The sequence below is a fragment of the Tachysurus fulvidraco genome, chromosome 14 (genome assembly GCF_022655615.1).
Source record: "Tachysurus fulvidraco isolate hzauxx_2018 chromosome 14, HZAU_PFXX_2.0, whole genome shotgun sequence".
NCBI classification, from domain to species: domain Eukaryota; kingdom Metazoa; phylum Chordata; class Actinopteri; order Siluriformes; family Bagridae; genus Tachysurus; species Tachysurus fulvidraco.
Window position 1 is genome coordinate 21,264,886 of NC_062531.1, and position 18,427 is coordinate 21,283,312.

Below are 18,427 nucleotides of genomic sequence, written 5' to 3' on the forward strand. Positions count from 1 at the left end.
TAATAATAGAAAATATTATAACATTGATTTGGGGTGTGTGTGTGTGTGTGTGTGTGTGTGTGTGTGTGTGTGTGTGTGTGTGTGTGTGTGTGTGTGTGTGTGTGTGTGTGTGTTTTTACATATGCAAATTTGTACGCATTCATTTCGATCAACTTTCTAAGAATATTAGAAAGCAAATGACAAAAATCTATTGTTTTTTATATATATAAATAAATAATGGCATATCTTTGATTTAATAAATAAATAATTACCTATATTAATCAGTAGTATCTTTCCTTTGAAATTGAAAAATTTTTAAGATCTATTTTTGTTTATTAATATATTCAAGATATATATTTATATCTTGAATAAATAAAAAGTCATCATTCATGTTAAAAGACTACGTTTTCTTCTGATAGAAAAAGGACGCTCTGGTTTAGTCTCATATCACTCCTTACATTCTAAATAGGTGCACTATATAGGGCGAAAGATAATAGCTCCTCTATACTGCATAGTGCACTGCCTGTCCAATAGGATTGCATTACGGCGCTGACGTTGTCAAGGAAGCTCTGAGGGAAGAAAGAGCCGGTCATTCACTATTGAACGCGCGCGAGCGAAGGCACAGGAAAGCCGTGACAGTGAAATTTACAGGAATATTTATATCTTTCGGGTATTTTTTTTTAAAGTCCGTCTCTTATTGTAGATATCTTTGGAAATATCTGCAGTGTGTCACATCTTTTACACGTTTGAGAAACGCTGAGGACGAATTTCCAGAAGGTAAGAACCCGGGTAACTAGGTCACTATTAAATTATATATTGTTGCTAACTAGCTGGTTAAGATTAGCATCCACTTGTTCTGCTGTTAGAGATGTAGCTAGATCGCTAGCTAAGTCTTTAAAAAAAAGGTTAATGTCCGCTGTATAGCGACGCGTTTGGGTTTATTTTGTAATTAGCTTCAGCTTGTTTAAAATGGCTAACTAAGCTGGTTAAGCTCGACTAATTACCCATTTCACTCTCAGACTCCTTTCATCTTGCCGACAATAATTCATTACAAAAGCTAGCGTGCTAACTGCAACCACCAGCCTGTATCCTGATTAGCTTCCTTGCTAAGAGGGAGTATGACATGATTAGCTAACACCCAAATGATACCAGGGTTTGTCCAAGTACAATTACGGTCAGATGTAACATATAGCATAACATTTTATATATAATGTTTTATATCGAGATCATTCTAATGTCGTGCATTATCGTCGTTTTTATGTTAGAATAGCGTGTCGATTTATTTTAGCTAATTTTCTGCTACTTGACTGAAGCTGTAAACGATACTGATTAACTTGTTTAATTAATAAAATGTTGCTTTGTTTACTTAAGGTCTTATTTATGTTGAAAGGAGGAGAAGGAAATGCATTAATATGTAGTAATAATAATAATAAAAATAATAATGGATTATTAATATGAATATTGCTTCTTATCTACACATGTAGCATTGTGTTTCATGTGAAGCTGATTTGTAATAAATGTCTTGTTGGTTGCATCATTTTTTTTGGAATGGGGGCACAAACTTATGCACTTAATGTCCTTTTGGTTGCCCATTGACATCCCAGTGAAAGTGACTGAATATCTCTTAAGCTGCTAAACGAAATCCTATTCTGCACAGCCCTGAAAAGGTCTGGTGGATAGGTGGTGTGATACACTGCTCTTGATTATACAAGCCTCATGCTGCAGTTTTACAGTAAACCCTCTGTCGCATGGCAGGGCCATGAGGGCACAAGCGTGACCGTCGTGTCCCAGAGTGACGTGTAAAGGAGGGGGATGCTTGAGGAGGAGGACATGGAGGCGACAGGAGAAGTAAGCCTGATGGCTGAGGTGGACCGCCTCTCTGCCGAGCTCCAAGAGGCCAACGAGGAGAAGCTGCAGGCGGCGCGCTATGGCCTTGCTGTGTTGGAGGAGAGCGCCATTCTCAAGACCAAACATGGCCAGCTGGAGGAGGAGCACGAGGCCCTCAAGCTGGAGGTGCAGCAGCTTCGTGAGGTCAGTGAACACCCCCAAAAGGGCATGGGAGATGGGGAATAAAGTGATCTGTGAAACTGGGAAAGAGCCAGGCAGATGGTGTTTGTGCCTTGAGGGAGAGGTTTTGCAGAGAGGGTGTGGGAGCAAGTGGAGACCTTCAGTGGCCAAGATGGCTGAACAGCTTGCCCAGATTATTTACAGTAGCTTTAACATATGTGAATGGCATGTGATGTGGAACTCTGTTGTAAATGATAACTCATTTTTTTTATATATTAATGTATGTACTTAATTATTACTGCAGTATAGATGGTTGCATGAAGCATAATGAAACAAGCTGTATACTACAGCACTGGTGAATAAATTCATTATTCCAAATGGTCACACATACTGTATATATGTTTTTTTAATATATTAACCCACTCATTTTATTGTAGCTGCATACACAGGCATTTGTATGGCAGATACCTCACATAAAGGAGTTTAAAAAAATGTTTAAATCCTAATAGGGTGACATTTTCTGTAAGGAGATGTTGAGGAGTCTCCAGGGTCTGTGCTTAAAGAGATAAAGCGGAGTTTTTCTTCAGAAGAAAGGACAAGCTGCATTAAGGTTAAATGAGAGAAATAAGGTGTAATCATATGATATTTTGTTCATATTGTGCTCTGCCATTTTAAACAGATTGTACATGTAATTACATTTATCATAATTGTACTTCGGAGATTCATGTATTGTTTCCATCTGTATTATTCTATATTTATGATTCCCACCAACACAAGTCTCTGACAGTGCAGATTTTGTTTAGCTTGGTTTTATAGATTTCAGATTAAAATTTTTGTTCAATTCATGCTGTCAATGTCGTCAGTCATATCAAAACGTGACAGTTTATTTAACCAGCTCGTCTTACACAAATCAAAAGTTATTTGCTGTCTCAGGGTGGAATTGGGTGTTTTGTTAAAATAATGAAGTGTCCTAGACAGCCGTTCCTGTGATTTATGATCTTGGAGAAGGACACAGATTATGATGCATGTCTTATTTGGATTTGGGCCATTGTGTTCATCAAACTAAATTACAGGACTGTAGCAAACTAGCTTGCTCGTCCTGTTCACAGTTTCAGGCACAAGTTGGACTTCAAAAATTTCTCTTGCGGTTCACCAGGATTAATAAAATGTAAATGGTGTCTAAATACAAAGGAGTTTATATCCTAAAGCCTGTAGCTGGAATGAAGGGCCTGTTTATAATATTCTAACTTTACATTTAATGCATTTAACAACAATTAAGCTGTCAAACAGCAATTTGTTGCATTGAATACATAACCTACCTAAAATTAGCCGACACGCCTTTCAGAGGGCTGGGCAAGGACTGGAAGTTTCTCGCCATTCCAGTACCTCCCTCACAGACAATGCTGTGAAATAAATCTGAAATACCTTTCATGTGGAATTCTAAACACATTTTCAGCATTGTAGTACATGCTCAAAAGTGCTTATGTTGAATTGATCTTCGTCCCACAGTGCTGTTGTGCTCTCAAATCTTACTGATGTCACTATAGTGTTTAGTTATTGTAGTTTTTATAGCAATGATTTGTACATTGATGTGAATGGTGGACAAAATGTTATTTATTTTTTTGAAACAGAAGATGAAACTGTTGAAATTTGTTTGTTTTAAAAAGCATTTTCAGAAGTCGTCTCCATTGCCAAGGCTTAGTAGCAGACTTAAAGCGATAACGGTTTCATTTTTATCATTGGAAAGTCTTTTTTTTTCGGTATTTTTGGTCATTAACTTCAAGAAAGAGAATGAGGACGTGAGGCAGGTTAGAGAAAGATAATGTAATGGGAGTAAATGTAAATTTTCCTGTGAGTAAAAAATATGACTTTTAAATGAATAAAAATGGGTAAACATTTTCAACATTTTTTCTGTAAGAAGATTAAAACACTGTAGAACATGCTATAGGAAAACGTCATTGTGGTAACTAACTCTGCTACACATCAGGCTACATCTGACCACCCTGTCACTAATTTATTTACCTATAACAGCATATTGTGTCTACTTCAATCGACATTTTAAAGAAGTCTTTTTCAAATTTATAAAAATGTTTTATCAAGACCAAAAGTGTATGCTGGCTATAGGTGCTGGTCATTGACAGTCATATAGCATCAACTGAATAAAGGGGAGATAGTGGTGGAGATTACCAGAGCATGAAATTTAGGAATTAGTACAGTAAAATGTGCCTGTATGTGCTCATGGTGCAGTGGGACATGGTAGGAAGGCAGCATGCCTGTGTTAAATGGCTTGGAACATAAAGCCATAAAGACAAGGCACAAGCTTTCTCCTTCTTTTCTCTCATTTCAATGTCTCAGTCATTCATTCAACTGGCACCACTCTTAACCTGTTTACCACATTTCTCTCACTCAAAGTTTGTCCTGCATGTTCAGAAAAGAATGGGACAGGCTTTCTGACCTATTCAGACCCAATTCAGTCCATAGTGATTCATCACATAGTGCTGAGGTGTAAATTTGTTGGTGTCGAGTGCAAAAGAGATCTCGTTGTTGGGTCATGTGATCCTGAGATTGCAGTGCCTCGGTTGTCAGCGGATACAGAATGTGAGGTTAAAGGAGTTGCAGGGAGACTCGGCTCAGAATGCATGCTTTTGTTACAGTATATTTGTTGGTCACGTATTTTCATTTTTTCAAATGTTTTTCAAATTTTTGGGTCATCACAGTTAATGGCACAATCAAATCACTGCAGAGAAGGCAGTGTTGTGACTAATCGTACAATCATTTCATGTTTGTAAATGTTCAGGTACTCACGGTATAATACTGACATAGGATTTGTGTATATTTGTATACATGTACGTATATATGTGTGCATGTACAGGCCCTGGCCGACTCAGTGAGCAGTCATAAACGTTCCACAGCAGATGGACAGTGTCGAGAAGAGAATCTGCTACAGGAGACAGCCAGTAAGGAGGCTGCCATGGCAACACGTATGGATGAGCTGCAGGCGGAGCTAAAGCAGACCCGAATGGCCCTGGCCAATAGCATGGCTGAAAACGAGAGGTTGGGCGGTCTTTCCTCTCAGCTGAAGAAGGTACCACATGTGCATCTGATGTTTCTCACTAGTTTTTCCAAATGTCACATGGATATGAAGTTCTTGTAGCAGTCTTAAGTCAGCTTTTCAGATGTTCAGGTTTGCAAAAAGGAGAAGTGGTGCTTGTTAAAGTGCCTTTGTGTATCTGAGAAATCAGTAGACGACAGTACCTGCAAGATAGGGAATAAGATCTGATCATAGGTGCGTCTCTTTCAGGTATTGTAATTCAAACCCAGGCTCAGTTTCAGTTTCTGCTGGAATATGAGATCAAGGTCACTCACAGCTGACTGGCCAGTGTTAAGAGAACAGCTTTTCTTTGCACAGATGGTGTTAGGTGCATATGGTAGACCACACACTACACCACTTTAAGGTCCAGTGGGGAGGATAAGGTGTGAGACAGCATATCTTGGTCTAGGAAATCCCCCATGTAGTAAATTTTTGACATTTTCATCTATATATGTAGTTCTGAAAACTACTGAAACTCGTTTTTACTTTTGCCTAAATCTCAAACAGTATGGAAGCATCTGTAAAATTAATTCAGGTTACTTCCAAATATGAAAAGCGAGCAAAGCAATTAACATTCTAGATATTTAGTGCATATAATATTAAATGTATGTGTTAATATTCGCTATCTTGAATTAAAACATTTAAACATAAATTATATTTATATATATATATAATGACAAAAGAGCCAACGATGCTAATAAAGTCATTAGGAACCAGGTTTCTCTTCATTAGCACTTTTTGTCCTCTCCATTATGTTATTGTTGTAATTAATTTCATTCTTCTCTCTTATGTTGTATTAAATTTTAATTTCAGTCATTTAGTTTGCCCAGCAGTTGAATTATGGCTTTTATATCGCGTTTACCGTATTATAACTTTATGTTCTATATGTATCATTTTTTTTAAGGGACTGGCAGTCTCAATATTAATATGACTGCTTTCTTTTTCTGTCTCTTGTTTCTTCTCTGTAGGAGTGTGAAGGTTTGGAGGCTGAGAAGGCTCGAGTCAGAGAGGAGTTGAAAGAATTTAAGGTTCGTGAACTGCAGCAGCTTCAGGACAACACAGAACTGGAGGAAGAGAACATCTCTCTGCAGAAACAAGTGTCTTTGCTCAAAGAGAACCAGGTGTGTGTGTGTTGTGGGCTAGGTGTTTCAACACTTTCTTTGATATGCAGTCGTCACCTAATGTGTGATACTCAAGAGCTGGAAACTTGCTGCGTAACTGTGGGTAGTGCTGCAAGTTGTCTCCTAATCTTTACTGCATGAAGTCAGCCTTTGTTGAGAGGGATTGGTGAGAGGTGTCTTGTGACTGTGTTTGTGTGTTTATGTGTGGTCCTCACTGTAATAAGGACAACACAACAATGTGCTCTTTCTCTACAATAGCCGTCTACTCCATTTAACTGCATAACGGACAGGACGTTTTTTTGACTGCTAGGCTCACACAAGTGATCTCTCCTGAAGAGACTCTCCATTTAAGAGCATTCATTGTCAAACTTGCTAAACTAGAAAAAACAGTCCAGACCAGAACCATCAGACTAGAAATCAGTGTGTTATAAAGGGGTTTAATCCTTACTTTAATTAGTTTAATCCTTACTTTATGTTAAATCAGTGTGTTATAAAGGGGTCTCATTTGTTAAATGTGAGTCTTGGACTTTAAATAAGGATTATTAATCCTGACGGACAAACTGGTTTAAAAATAAATACAATGATATAGAAAATACAATGTGTCTTCACATTGAGATTCAGGGCACTTTTTAAATAAACAATAAAATGAAACTCTTGACATTTTATACATTTTAACCCCAAATTCCTTCAGTTGTTACATATAAATAATAAAAGCTTTGGCTGTGATCATTATTTTACATTCTGAAACATTTTGAATCACAATAGAAATAAATAAATAAATGAGCAAGATGCTGAATTTTGAATGAGGACCATGAACATATCCTAGTTATTGTGTAGCCTTTCATACATTTTGTAATGTATGTTTGTTTTCCTAGAGGTCAGTTAGAGTCCAGGCTTTTAAGGTCCTAGCCAGATGTGTGTAAATAAGATCCCATGGGTAGAGCATTAGTGACTGATCAGTGATTTACTAATTATAATTTTCCTCTGCTCATGCAAGTTATTATACACAGTGAGTTTATCTGGTTATCTCTTCTGCACTCAGGTGGAGTTTGAGGCTCTGAAGGTGGAACTTTCACAGAAGGATGAAGAACAGGAGCTCCTGCGAGCACAGATGGAGGAGGCCGGCCGGCTGAAAGAGATTGCAGAGAGGCAGCTGGACGAGGCCCTCGAGGCTCTAAAGGATGAGCGCGAGCAGAAGAACAGTTTAAAACGTGATCTAGCTGCTCACACGCTCAACCCTTTTGACTCTGTGGTGCACCTAGACCTGCAGTTAGATGACAGCCTGGATGGAGATAGGGCAGCAGAGGAGAAGGAGCGGGGAGATAAAGATGAAGAAGAGCAGGACAGTGGCTACAACCACTCAAAAGGAAGCGAGAAGCAGCGCTGCTCAACTCCCAGGAGCAGTGACATCTTCCTACGGCCTCAGGCTCCCGGGCTTGTGGCTGACCTGCTGAGCGAGCTCCATCTGTCTGACACTCAGAAGCTCAAACAGCAGCTGCTGCAGGTGGGCCACGCATTAAAATTTTACAAGAAGTATACTGACTCACTTTCCTTAAGGTCCTTAAGTGCTGTAACCTTGCATACATTTATACATTGTCGTTTTATAAAGCTGGCTTTCTGCCATTAGCTGGCAATGAAACAAACTGTCAAAAGAGATGAAGAACCTTCCCTCTATGCACACACACAAACACACACTCATCCCATATTTAAAATATATAATATTGTCTTATTATTATTGTCTGTGCACATCATACACTGGTAATTTAAGCTGTTTGTACGAGCGTACCTGCTAACACCAACCAAATCTCATTTCTCCAACCAAACCAAAAGTGATTTAAAATTCCTCAGCTGTTTAGGCCCATTGCCTTTCGTGACTGTGAGGCTTGAAATCTTCGAACCACATCCTGTTCACGGTCTTATACAAAGAATACTCTTACCAGGCCGTGACAGTGTATTGAAATAGTTTTGTTCCATCTGATGGTTGCTAAGAAGATCAAACTTTAACCAGGACTAGTTTTCAAACTTGAAAACTACTTTTGTTTTGTATTTTTTTCTTTCCCTCAATTATCAGGAGGCCTTTTTGCTTAATGTTATGCAGCCCTCTAGACAGCTTAAATCTACTTACTATGTTAATGGATTTTGCCTCTTTCATATTGATTTATAAATTGCTCTATGTGCTCTGTTTTGTTTTGTTGTTTTTTTTACATGTATTGCTTTATGTATATGATCAACAGAAAAGGACAAAATGCCTACTTACCGATTCAAATTAGAAGCAACACAGCACTTTCAGTGGCTTTTTTTTTTTAAGGGATGTGGTCAAACAGCTGGTATTTTATGTATTTATAAGTACATTAGTAACAATTTTACTAAATTTACTCTGTTGTATTTCATAACACTTGACCAATCATGAATATTGGTCAGCAACCCAAATGTATCCTAAAATTTTTTTTTTTAAATAAATTAAATTAAATGAAAAATACAAAAGTGTTTTTTTTTTCATTAAATAAAACACTATGGCATACAATTGTTTGTTACAATTGTTATATACAATTGTTAATTGTTATGGCATCCTGTTTTCCTCATTGCAGGTAGAGAGGGAGAAAGCAGCTTTGGTCAGTTCAGTCCAAGATCTTCAAGAGTCACTGGCCCAATCTAAAGTAGCTCTGGATGAGCACAAAGTGAAAGTGGAGCAGCTCTCACAGCGTCTGGAGGTACTGCAGGGTTGCCCCCCTTCCACCCCCCAGTCTGGAACAAAAACCCAGGAGCAGAATGGAAATAGTGAGCTGGACAATGATGAAGATCTAGAGCTGGATGCCAAGAGTGCAGAGGTGCTGGAAAAGCGCATGCGAGCAGCAAATGCTGAGCTCATGCAGCTACGTGACGAGTTGAAGGAGGCAGGCGAGCGCTGCAGGTCCCTGGAAGAGCGTCACCTACAAGAGAAGGAGCGCTGGAGAGCCGAGGCACAGGAACTTGCTGACAAGATCCGCCAGTGCATTGCTGCCAGCAGACATGACCAGGAGCGAATCGGGCAGCTGGAGATAGAGATCGGAGCCACTCGCCGTGTTGCCAACGACTCCGAATGCCACCTGAGCGCCACACAAGAGGAGCTGCTGGCCTTCTCTGAAGAGCTGGCCAACCTTTACCACCATGTTTGCATGTGCAACAACCTCACACCACGTCGTGTTACCCTGGACTACTATCGTGATGGAGCACGAGGAGGGAAAAGGCATCACCATGGATCCTTCCGGAAGCAGAGAAGGTCAGGAGAGGCGTTGGGGAAGGGAGCACATAGCGTAGAGTTGGACATCACAACAGCCAATGGAGATGCCTCTACAAGCTGTGGAAGTGGCCCCAGCTCTCCAACATTGGACTTCAGGGATCCCACTAACGTGCGCAACCTGGTGGCTGTTATTCGCTGCCAGATTAAACACCTCCAGGTAAACATGACAAGTGTGTTATATGGTAAAACGAGTAATCAACACACATTACTGGCCACACCGTCTTCCCCTGAGTCCGCACCAACACTGCAGCCTACACACCTCCAAAGCAACTGCAATGAAACCTTTAGTTTGTCGTAATTAAACGGCATGACAGGATAACGGCATATTATATACAATCTCATAACCCTAGCTCATGTTAGACCAACTAGCCCCGAATACTCTGTTCACTGTAGGACATCGATCAGGGGAAAGTAGGGACGTATGAATCCTTCCTTGTTATTATAATATAACATTATGACATAATATATACATTATGTAACTGAGCTGCATGCAGGTTAAACCTCAAAGCAGTTGCTACATTAAACATGAATTTAAACACTAGTTTCTTGTCTTAATGAAAGCACCAACAATTATGTAAGTGTCGGTGGAAAATATTTCTCATGTGGACCTGGGATCGAGGCCAGTATTTAGATGAGTGAAGGGCAGCAGTGATGTGGTTTTTGGCTCTTAACACATCATTGTATTTTGAGTATGAAGAAGGATCGTATTGCTTGACTTCCTTTTTCCTTTACAGTGCACAACTCTGAGCTCTCTACTGTTAGAGCATAGTCCATGTGACATTGCACAGTCTTGTTTGTCGTAATTAGGCTTAGGTTAAAAAAAAATTATGTTTACACAACATGTTAGAACCCATATAAAGTGCTGTTATGGAAATACTGATTGCTGCATATATACAATATTCATTAACACAGTTTTGCATTGAAGCTCTAACGGGTTATTTGGGTTTTTGTTCGTGGGATTTGCATGAATCAGGTCATGATGACATCACCTAAATGTAGGGTTGTTTTTGTTGTTGTTGTTTTTTTTATAACTACAGTTACATTTATGAGCATTAACAAAATGACTAATCTAAGTTTCCTGCATTGCATCTTTAACTGCACAGAAGTAAAACTTTAAAACCTTTTTCAGGTGGCTGTTGACCTGTGCAGGCAGCGTGGTGCCTTACCCTCCTCTGCTTTAGGGGGCAGTAATGAATCAGACCGTGAAGCTCTGCTCGAAGAGGTGCTGAAGCTCAAATCTCTTTTAAGCACCAAAAGGGAGCAGATCGCCACACTCAGGACTGTCCTAAAGGCAAACAAACAGGTACACAGTTCATGACTTGTTCCACCATTAACTGATGAAAACAGGAATGTGTTCGTAGATTAAGTACTCTGTGTCATTTCAGACTCTGTTGTGGGATTAATCTGCCACATTGTTTGTTGGGCAGATAAAGTAAACACTTATTTTGGTTTGGTTGTCTGTGTGAGTTCAAGTAAGAGCATGTGAAATAAGGAGGAAGGGGCGGGGCTTGCAGGCAGCTAACGCTAACAATCCTTCCTGGCTAATGCGTCAACTGGGTCATCCACTGATTTACTCAGGTGAAAAATGGCCGATCTTTTAGCATATCTTTGAGTGACTTCCATAATATTATAGTCCAATGTTAAATTGTGGAGTTCCTACACTAATTGCCTAAATACTGGCTGGGGATTAACCATAACTAGGTATCTTAGAAGTGTGAAATTTGTCAGGGATGAAAAGTCATCATCATCATACTATAGAATGTTCGGTAAACTTGGTGTAAAGCATCAGAGGTTAAGTCTAGCAAATCGGACAATTCAAAGCAATGTGAAAGAAACCCCTGCCAGCTGGAAGGTTTTTTTTTCCCCCATGTAGGGGTAATTTGTCATATTGGTGCCATTTTGTCATTGAAACTTGATAGTGTTTCTTTTTTTGTTTGGCATGTTATGGAAAATGTTTAGTAAGCACACATTCACTTTCCAATACCACCATGTTGAGAATCTTTTGAAAGTCATCGCCTTGAGCAAACTCAGTGAGGCATGAGAGCTTGTTCTGCAAGTTTTACACGGTGTGGTTGTAGAACAAGTATCAACATTCAGTATCACAATATATAACTAAATATTATTTTGCTTTATTGGCAGTTATTTTTCTTCAGCCATGTAACTGATTAAAACTTCCAAACAAATGTTTATGAAGGATGAGCCATTACTTTTCCACCTTTAAAGATAGGAGCTTGTACTAGTCCAATTCTAATATATCTTGTTTACAGAAGGTCATTGCTAGTGTTAAAATGTTTGCCCTCCCAAACCTGCAGAGAGCTAGTCAAATTAACAGGCAAGGGTTATGTAAGGGTTATCTAGCTAAATATAAGTGACAAACGAAAATGTGTTCATGTTCATTGCTTACTTTAAAGTTATCGATCACTTTATTTTCTTTCAGACTGCTGAGTTGGCTCTGAGCAACCTGAAGACCAAGTACGAGACGGAGAAAACCGTGGTGTCTGAGACCATGTTCAAGCTGAGGAACGAGCTGAAGGCTCTAAAGGAGGACGCTGCTACTTTCTCTTCACTGCGGGTCATGTTTGCGAGCAGGTACAATACACATGTCCAGTCGGAGAAGCTTAAGGTTTCAGACAGTCTCTGACACTCTTGATGACAGGACCAGAGCGGAAAGCTGAAGAGATTAGTCTGACTCGGCTTTCAGTATTTTGTCTGAAGAACTAGATAATCAGATTATATTCCTAACCTCTCGTCTCCCAGCTCAGTGCTCACATGCAGATTAACGTGCACATTTACTTTCTCCTATTAGCTACACATTAGCTATTTCTCGAGAAAAGAGGATATAATGTTGGTATTATGATGTATTGCTGTGATTTGTGTCTGTTAAAGCCCTTGCAGAGGACGTTTTTACAAGGTGTATGTATAGTGTATAGTGTAAATAAACCATTGTAATACATCTTGAAACATTTAAGGACCGTCTGCACGGCTACTGCTAAATATGTAATATTTGAAGGTTATGTTAGATTTTAGCTCTTAAACTAACATCGCCCATCGTAATCATGTTTAGTTGCATTATGTGGTCTGACATTTCCGTTCAAACACACAGTCTTCATTGGAATTAGGTTAAAATTCTTTTTTCTTGTTATTCAGCCTGGAAAAAGCTTGAGCAGATGGACGGGGATCATGATGGGAGCTTTTATGAGCAATTAGAGCGCTAAAAGGCTTTTTAATTGATCAGAATTTACTAGATTCCCATTGGACCAAATGCAGTCAGGCTTCTTTTCCTTTGGGTGACATACACTTATATTACTTGTTAGCAACATTAGACTTCATTCCACGTTATTCCATAATGCACAAGTGCTTGAATGCATATATTTTATACATTCAAAAGAGACGCCTAGACTTGTAAAAATGACGTACCAGTTTAAATAAAGCTCATTATGCAGTATATACTGTATATGAAGCAAATTCAGATCCATTTTGTAAAATGTTCTCACAGACACTTAGCCTAACACTTAGCCTTAGTCTTGGTGTTAATAAGTTGGTTTTCTTTTCTATGGCAGTTACAAACAGAAATCTCCATTTCATTGACTTATTATGTAGCTTTTCTTCAGATACGTTGCTTTATTGTTGATTGTCAATTTTATATGTAATGTCTTTAGATGTAATGACTTAATGTCTTTTTCACTCAGATGTGACCAGTATGTGACTCAATTAGACGAGATGCAGAGACAGCTGGCTGCTGCAGAGGATGAAAAGAAGACCCTGAATTCACTCCTGCGCATGGCTATCCAACAGAAGCTAGCCCTGACTCAGCGGCTGGAGGACCTGGAGACTCCACTGCATGTCCACAGTAATGGAGGCAGCCCACGCCGCTCCCGTGCCAAGCAGCTGGCCACCAAGTCAGGAAGAGCTCCACGGAGCCCCATGAGAAGCAGTCCACGTGCCAGCCCTGTGTTGGTATCATCATCAGGCACTCAGAGTGCAAGCAGCCATCTGAAGGTGCTCTCACGCAGCCTCCACGGCAGCCCTGTAAGACCCATATCCTCTTCTTCCTCATCCTCTTCCTCTTTTGTCAATCAGCCTCAGCCGTCCACTTCCACACAGAGTCTGCTCTCTGTCTGTATTGCACGCGATGCTACTTTCATTCGTAGTCGCGGATCGAGTTTGTCTCGTTCATTAGATGACACAAAAAGTGGCTTGGGGCCTTTCACCACATTTTCGCTGCAACCTAGGGGTAAAGAGGCGCAAGCAAAAAGCATTCAAGTCTTAGGGCCGTGTCGTGATAATACGTTCATCAAAGTACGCCGATCATCTTTACCAGCCAGTAGGTCAACAGCATCCCCTTCACAATCTGTAGAAAACCTCACCTCTAGATCCAATGTCAATATTACCACTAGGTCAGAAACAAGAAGCCAAGTGAAAGAAGGAAGATCTCATTCAAAATCCACTGTTGAGCGTAGTGTAGCTCCCAAAAAGCAATCTGGCGTCTCCAAATCACACTCTGTGGAGGCAACTGGTGCAAAGCGATTTTCTGCTACACATGTACCATCCACTTCCTCAACCAAATCTCCACCAGCTCAAAGACGCTTGAGTGTAGCATCCTCTAGTGGTGACACTGCTCAGTGTAGTAAACCCCAAATATCTTCTCTCACTAGTAGTGGCACTAGTGGTGCACGATCGGCTTCTAGAGGGAAAGGTCGGGCAATCTCGCATTGTAATAATGCGGAGGAAGCATTTCCCTTCCCAAGACAAGAGAACAGAAAGCAACAGGATGCACTGAAAAAGCAGCACACAAGCGCTGAAACTAATCGCAAATCTGCACACAACAAACGTTCCGAGTCCAACAGCCGTTCCAGTAGTCGTCAACACAAACATAATAAATAATAATAACTACTTTCAGCTTCAGCTAATAGTGAAAAAAATCAATGATATCTGGAGTCTTATCTATGTCTTATTTATTTAAAAGAATTCTGGAAAAAAAAGGAGAGAGAGAAAAAATATGAAAATAGACTTCAGGGCCGGTATTCATAAAGAATCTAAGAATGATCTCAGAGACCTAATTTAGCTTAAAATGTCTAACTAGGAATCTTATCTTAAGAGTGATTCAGTGATTCAATCACAGAGCAACTCGGATCAAGAAAATACAACAGCATTTATTTTAGAGAGGAGGCGGAGCTTAACACTTTACTAGGTATGACGCATTCTTTTGAAGACTGTGATTGGTTGTCTAATAAAAAAATATAGCAGCACTTTTGGAAACGTCCACATTTTTAAGAATTTTCTTACAATTGCATCACTAAGAGAAACTCTTTACACTGAGAATTTTCATGAATACAGGATCAGATTTCCATCCAGATGCTTTTTACTGACAAGACCCTCTAATCACAAAAAAAAACTGTATCTTAGGATTTTGACATCATATGATGATTTGTCTGTACAAATTGGAGCACTTTAGAAATCTCTGCAGCCACTGATGCACTACAAAAGACAGAAATGAACCAATCCGTAAACTGATGAGCACAGACAATGAAAAATATATTAAAATTGGAAATGAGGTGTTTTAACATTTGTATATTTATAAATGTTCTTTTTTCTTTCAAACAATCTTATATATAATGTTAGGAAGAAAAATATTAAGTCTAATAACTTGTATATAATATATAGACTTGATATTCCTGCTGTAATAAACTAGCTGGAATATAAATGCCATATCCTTTATGTTTTCTTTATGAATGTTATAGTTTCATGACCATCTGCAACATATTAGCTGAACTTACTGATGGGGAAAAGCATATTTTATTTCGTACAGCTAGACCACCCCAGTTCTCTGATTTGTACTGATTTTTGTCTGTCATGTGATTGATTTGTGTCTTTCGGCCTGTTTTTGCAGCGATGAATGCTTCATTCCTCCTGTCCTGCTCCAGTGTGTGTGGGCCGTGTTCATGCCCAGGCCCGACCCGACCCGACATCCACTTCATCCCACTCCAAAACACATCGGGCTCCTCTTGTGCTTATTCTCGTCTCATCTATCTTTCTGTCTTATTGTCCGTTCTCCATGTCCTCTACCTCACTTTTTCTACTTCTCCCTCTCACTGTCTCTGTCTGATTGCCTCGCTGAAGTGTTGTGCAGCTTTGAGGAACTGAAAGCTCACAGAAGCCTCATCTCATTTCACAATGAGCTTTCTGGAGGAAGGCAAGTTATGAAGCTTGCTTTCAGTCTCCTGGACATTGTAACACACCAAACCCTCTCGAAAGGTCCAATTTGTGTTTAAAACAAACATACCCAACAACATTCCTGTTTTGTGTTGAGCTGCTGTCTTCAGAGACGGTGTTATGTATGAAGGACATTAGAGCCTGCTTTAAACTGTAGAATGACTGACAGCCCCGACAGTATTAGTGCACAATTGAGGCTTGTTCAGAACGATGATGATGGTGGTGATGATGAATGACTGTTTTAATTTTCAAGCAGATTCCATTCCCTACTTCATCATAGATTAAATGCACTGCTGCCTAATCTTTGTCCTGCAGACTTATACTAGAATAGATAATAAGAGAACCTTCATCTGCTGTACTGTACATTCAGTAGAGTTGTTACGGTTTCATGGTATAAAATGACTGTCAGTTACCACCATCCAGTTTAGTTTTATTTACCCAAGCAAGTGGTTTTTTTTTGTTTTGTTTTTTTTTGTTTTTTTAATCAGTTTTGGGTCCATCTGCAACACCCCAAAAAACTTTCAGAAGCCTCTCCTTCAGGACTGACATCCACCTGTGTTACTGAGCACAGAGACATGTGTTAGCTGTGTGTAATCCACCGCTGCTGTATCCATGTTGCATTGCTACCTCTGCTCATCCCCTTAGTGTTGCTAACATCATCATACACAGTGCATTCAACATCATGACCGCTGACCAGAGCCAAACTTGAACAACAATTTTTTGGCCAAGCTACGACTTTTTCTCATAGCCACACTCTTTCAGCTTATAAAAGCAACCAGATAAATACAGAATGTGTTCATGGAAAAATTGTTCACACAAATATTGTTTTCTATTTGGAATTTTTTTTTTTTTTTTTTTTTTTTTTTTTTTTTTTTTGTCGTCCTGGATTTTTGTATGCAGAGAGACTTTTGTACAAAATCTTTTGTCATCACATATTTTTCTGTTCATTTCCGCCACCAGCTCGTGTGTTTTTATATGCTACACTGGTACAGAGAAAGCGTGCTATTTCTAAACTAGCTTCTCACATACCATGACCCATAACACTCTTATTCAGCATCCAGTGTCCTGTCTGAACTACTGCCAGTTTTCTGATCTTTTACACAGGGTTCAAGTTGAACACAAAGCACTGTAAATCAATGACTACTCTCTGCTACAAGTACAAGCCAAGCCATGTCTAGTTCTTTATTATTATTTATCAAAGCAATAAGGCACTAGCGGTTACGCTAAAGGGAACACATCATGCGAGAGAAACAGGATCTAAAACAGTGCCTTAATAATTTGCCGAGTCGACCGGTTTTTAGGAAATTAGTCTTGGACATAATTTATTGTTGAAAAGTGTTTTGGTTTGTTTTTTAAACACTGGAAACAAAACTGAGGTGTTTTGTTGCTTTCCTGTGTAGCTACAGATTGTGCTACTGCCCTCGATTTTGTCCTTAACTGACACGACCTGGTAGCATAAAGGTATGGCTGTTCTTATCAGAGCAGTGATTTGGCTTGTATATGTATATAATATGATGGATATTTTGTAGTGGATCTGCACGTGTTTAGCTGCTTTCCTTTGCATGTTCATAAACCATGTTCCTGTATGCAGGACACTTACATGGGCAGTGGTGTGTTTTAAAAATAATGGAAACATCGAAAAGAAATCATTTCTGATGAAGCTCCCAATTGGAACAAAGCTCCAACTTTGCGTCATTCTCATTGACTTTGTGTCAGAGGATTTTTATATGTAAAATAATAATAATGTGCTTAATTACACAGGCTCATTTTAAAAACTGGTTAAAGCAATTTATCAGTAAATACTTCCCTAATGACCTTATTTATTAAAAATGTGCACTGAAAGAAGGATTATGATGTTTTTGCCTGTAGCTCTGAACTTGACCTGCATTATTACTGTGTGGATAAATATCATCATACATTTGCCTGTTAAAAAAAAAAGTAAGACCAAAAGTATTGAGTATTGAGACCATTGTTACGACACATTCTCAGTTTTAAGCCACTGCTTTTTTAATTTTCACTGAGTATCCCATTTTAACAAAAACCTCTAATCCTGTTTCCATCTGGCAGTCAAGCTGTTTTGTGAAATGTGTAGTGTAAAATAAAATGTAATTAAATGTCCTTGTTGTGCTTTATTTCTGTTCAGTGGGCTAAAAATAAAATGAGTGTTTTGGGGATTTTTCATGTATCCATGTGTCACTTTCCCCTCACATTGTGCATTTCCGTGAGCCAGTAAAGGAAATCCTTTCTTTTCACCGTCAGTGCTTTGACATGCAACTCACAGCTGAGTTATGAGATTACTGTAAAGGGCATTTCTTCCATTGTCATGTTTTGAGTGCCATGCGCACACGTTCTTCAGGCCAGTCACACTTGATACACGCGATATAAGCCCCTTTAATGCAGTAGTCACCACAGGTCAGTAAGGTGGGAAAAACTTTTACTTCACCCCCAATCTTTTCCCTCAGACCATCTCTCGGGTCAGGGAGGTAATTATGAGCATGTTCAGTGTCCTTCAGAGTTCATGAGATGTGTACTGACATCAGTGATCATTAGGTCCCTCTACTTTCACCATGGGCATTGTGATCTTATCCTTTACTATCAGATTTAAATTCCTCATCATCATCACTGCTGACAGGTGAATATGACCTCCACCTCTGTTGCACTTGGCGGCGCGTGCGCACTGTGACTGGTGTTGTGCATGGACCTTCCTGAGTAAGCAGATCTGAGTAGAGCTGAAGT

The 18,427-nt window shown here is 39.4% G+C and overlaps 1 protein-coding gene across 1 annotated transcript; it reads left to right on the forward strand.

Moving 5' to 3' along the window:
* Nucleotides 1–543: 543 nt before the first annotated feature.
* Nucleotides 544–17,809, forward strand: zgc:162200 (uncharacterized protein LOC558638 homolog). Its single transcript, XM_027167121.2, has 10 exons — nt 544–756; nt 1,735–2,010; nt 4,859–5,071; nt 6,046–6,198; nt 7,241–7,702; nt 8,787–9,635; nt 10,608–10,781; nt 11,916–12,067; nt 13,168–13,507; nt 15,369–17,809. The coding sequence occupies exons 2-10, from the start codon at nt 1,792–1,794 to the stop codon at nt 15,372–15,374; spliced, it is 2,568 nt and encodes an 855-aa protein (XP_027022922.1). The 5' UTR covers nt 544–756; nt 1,735–1,791; the 3' UTR covers nt 15,375–17,809.
* Nucleotides 17,810–18,427: the final 618 nt, after the last annotated feature.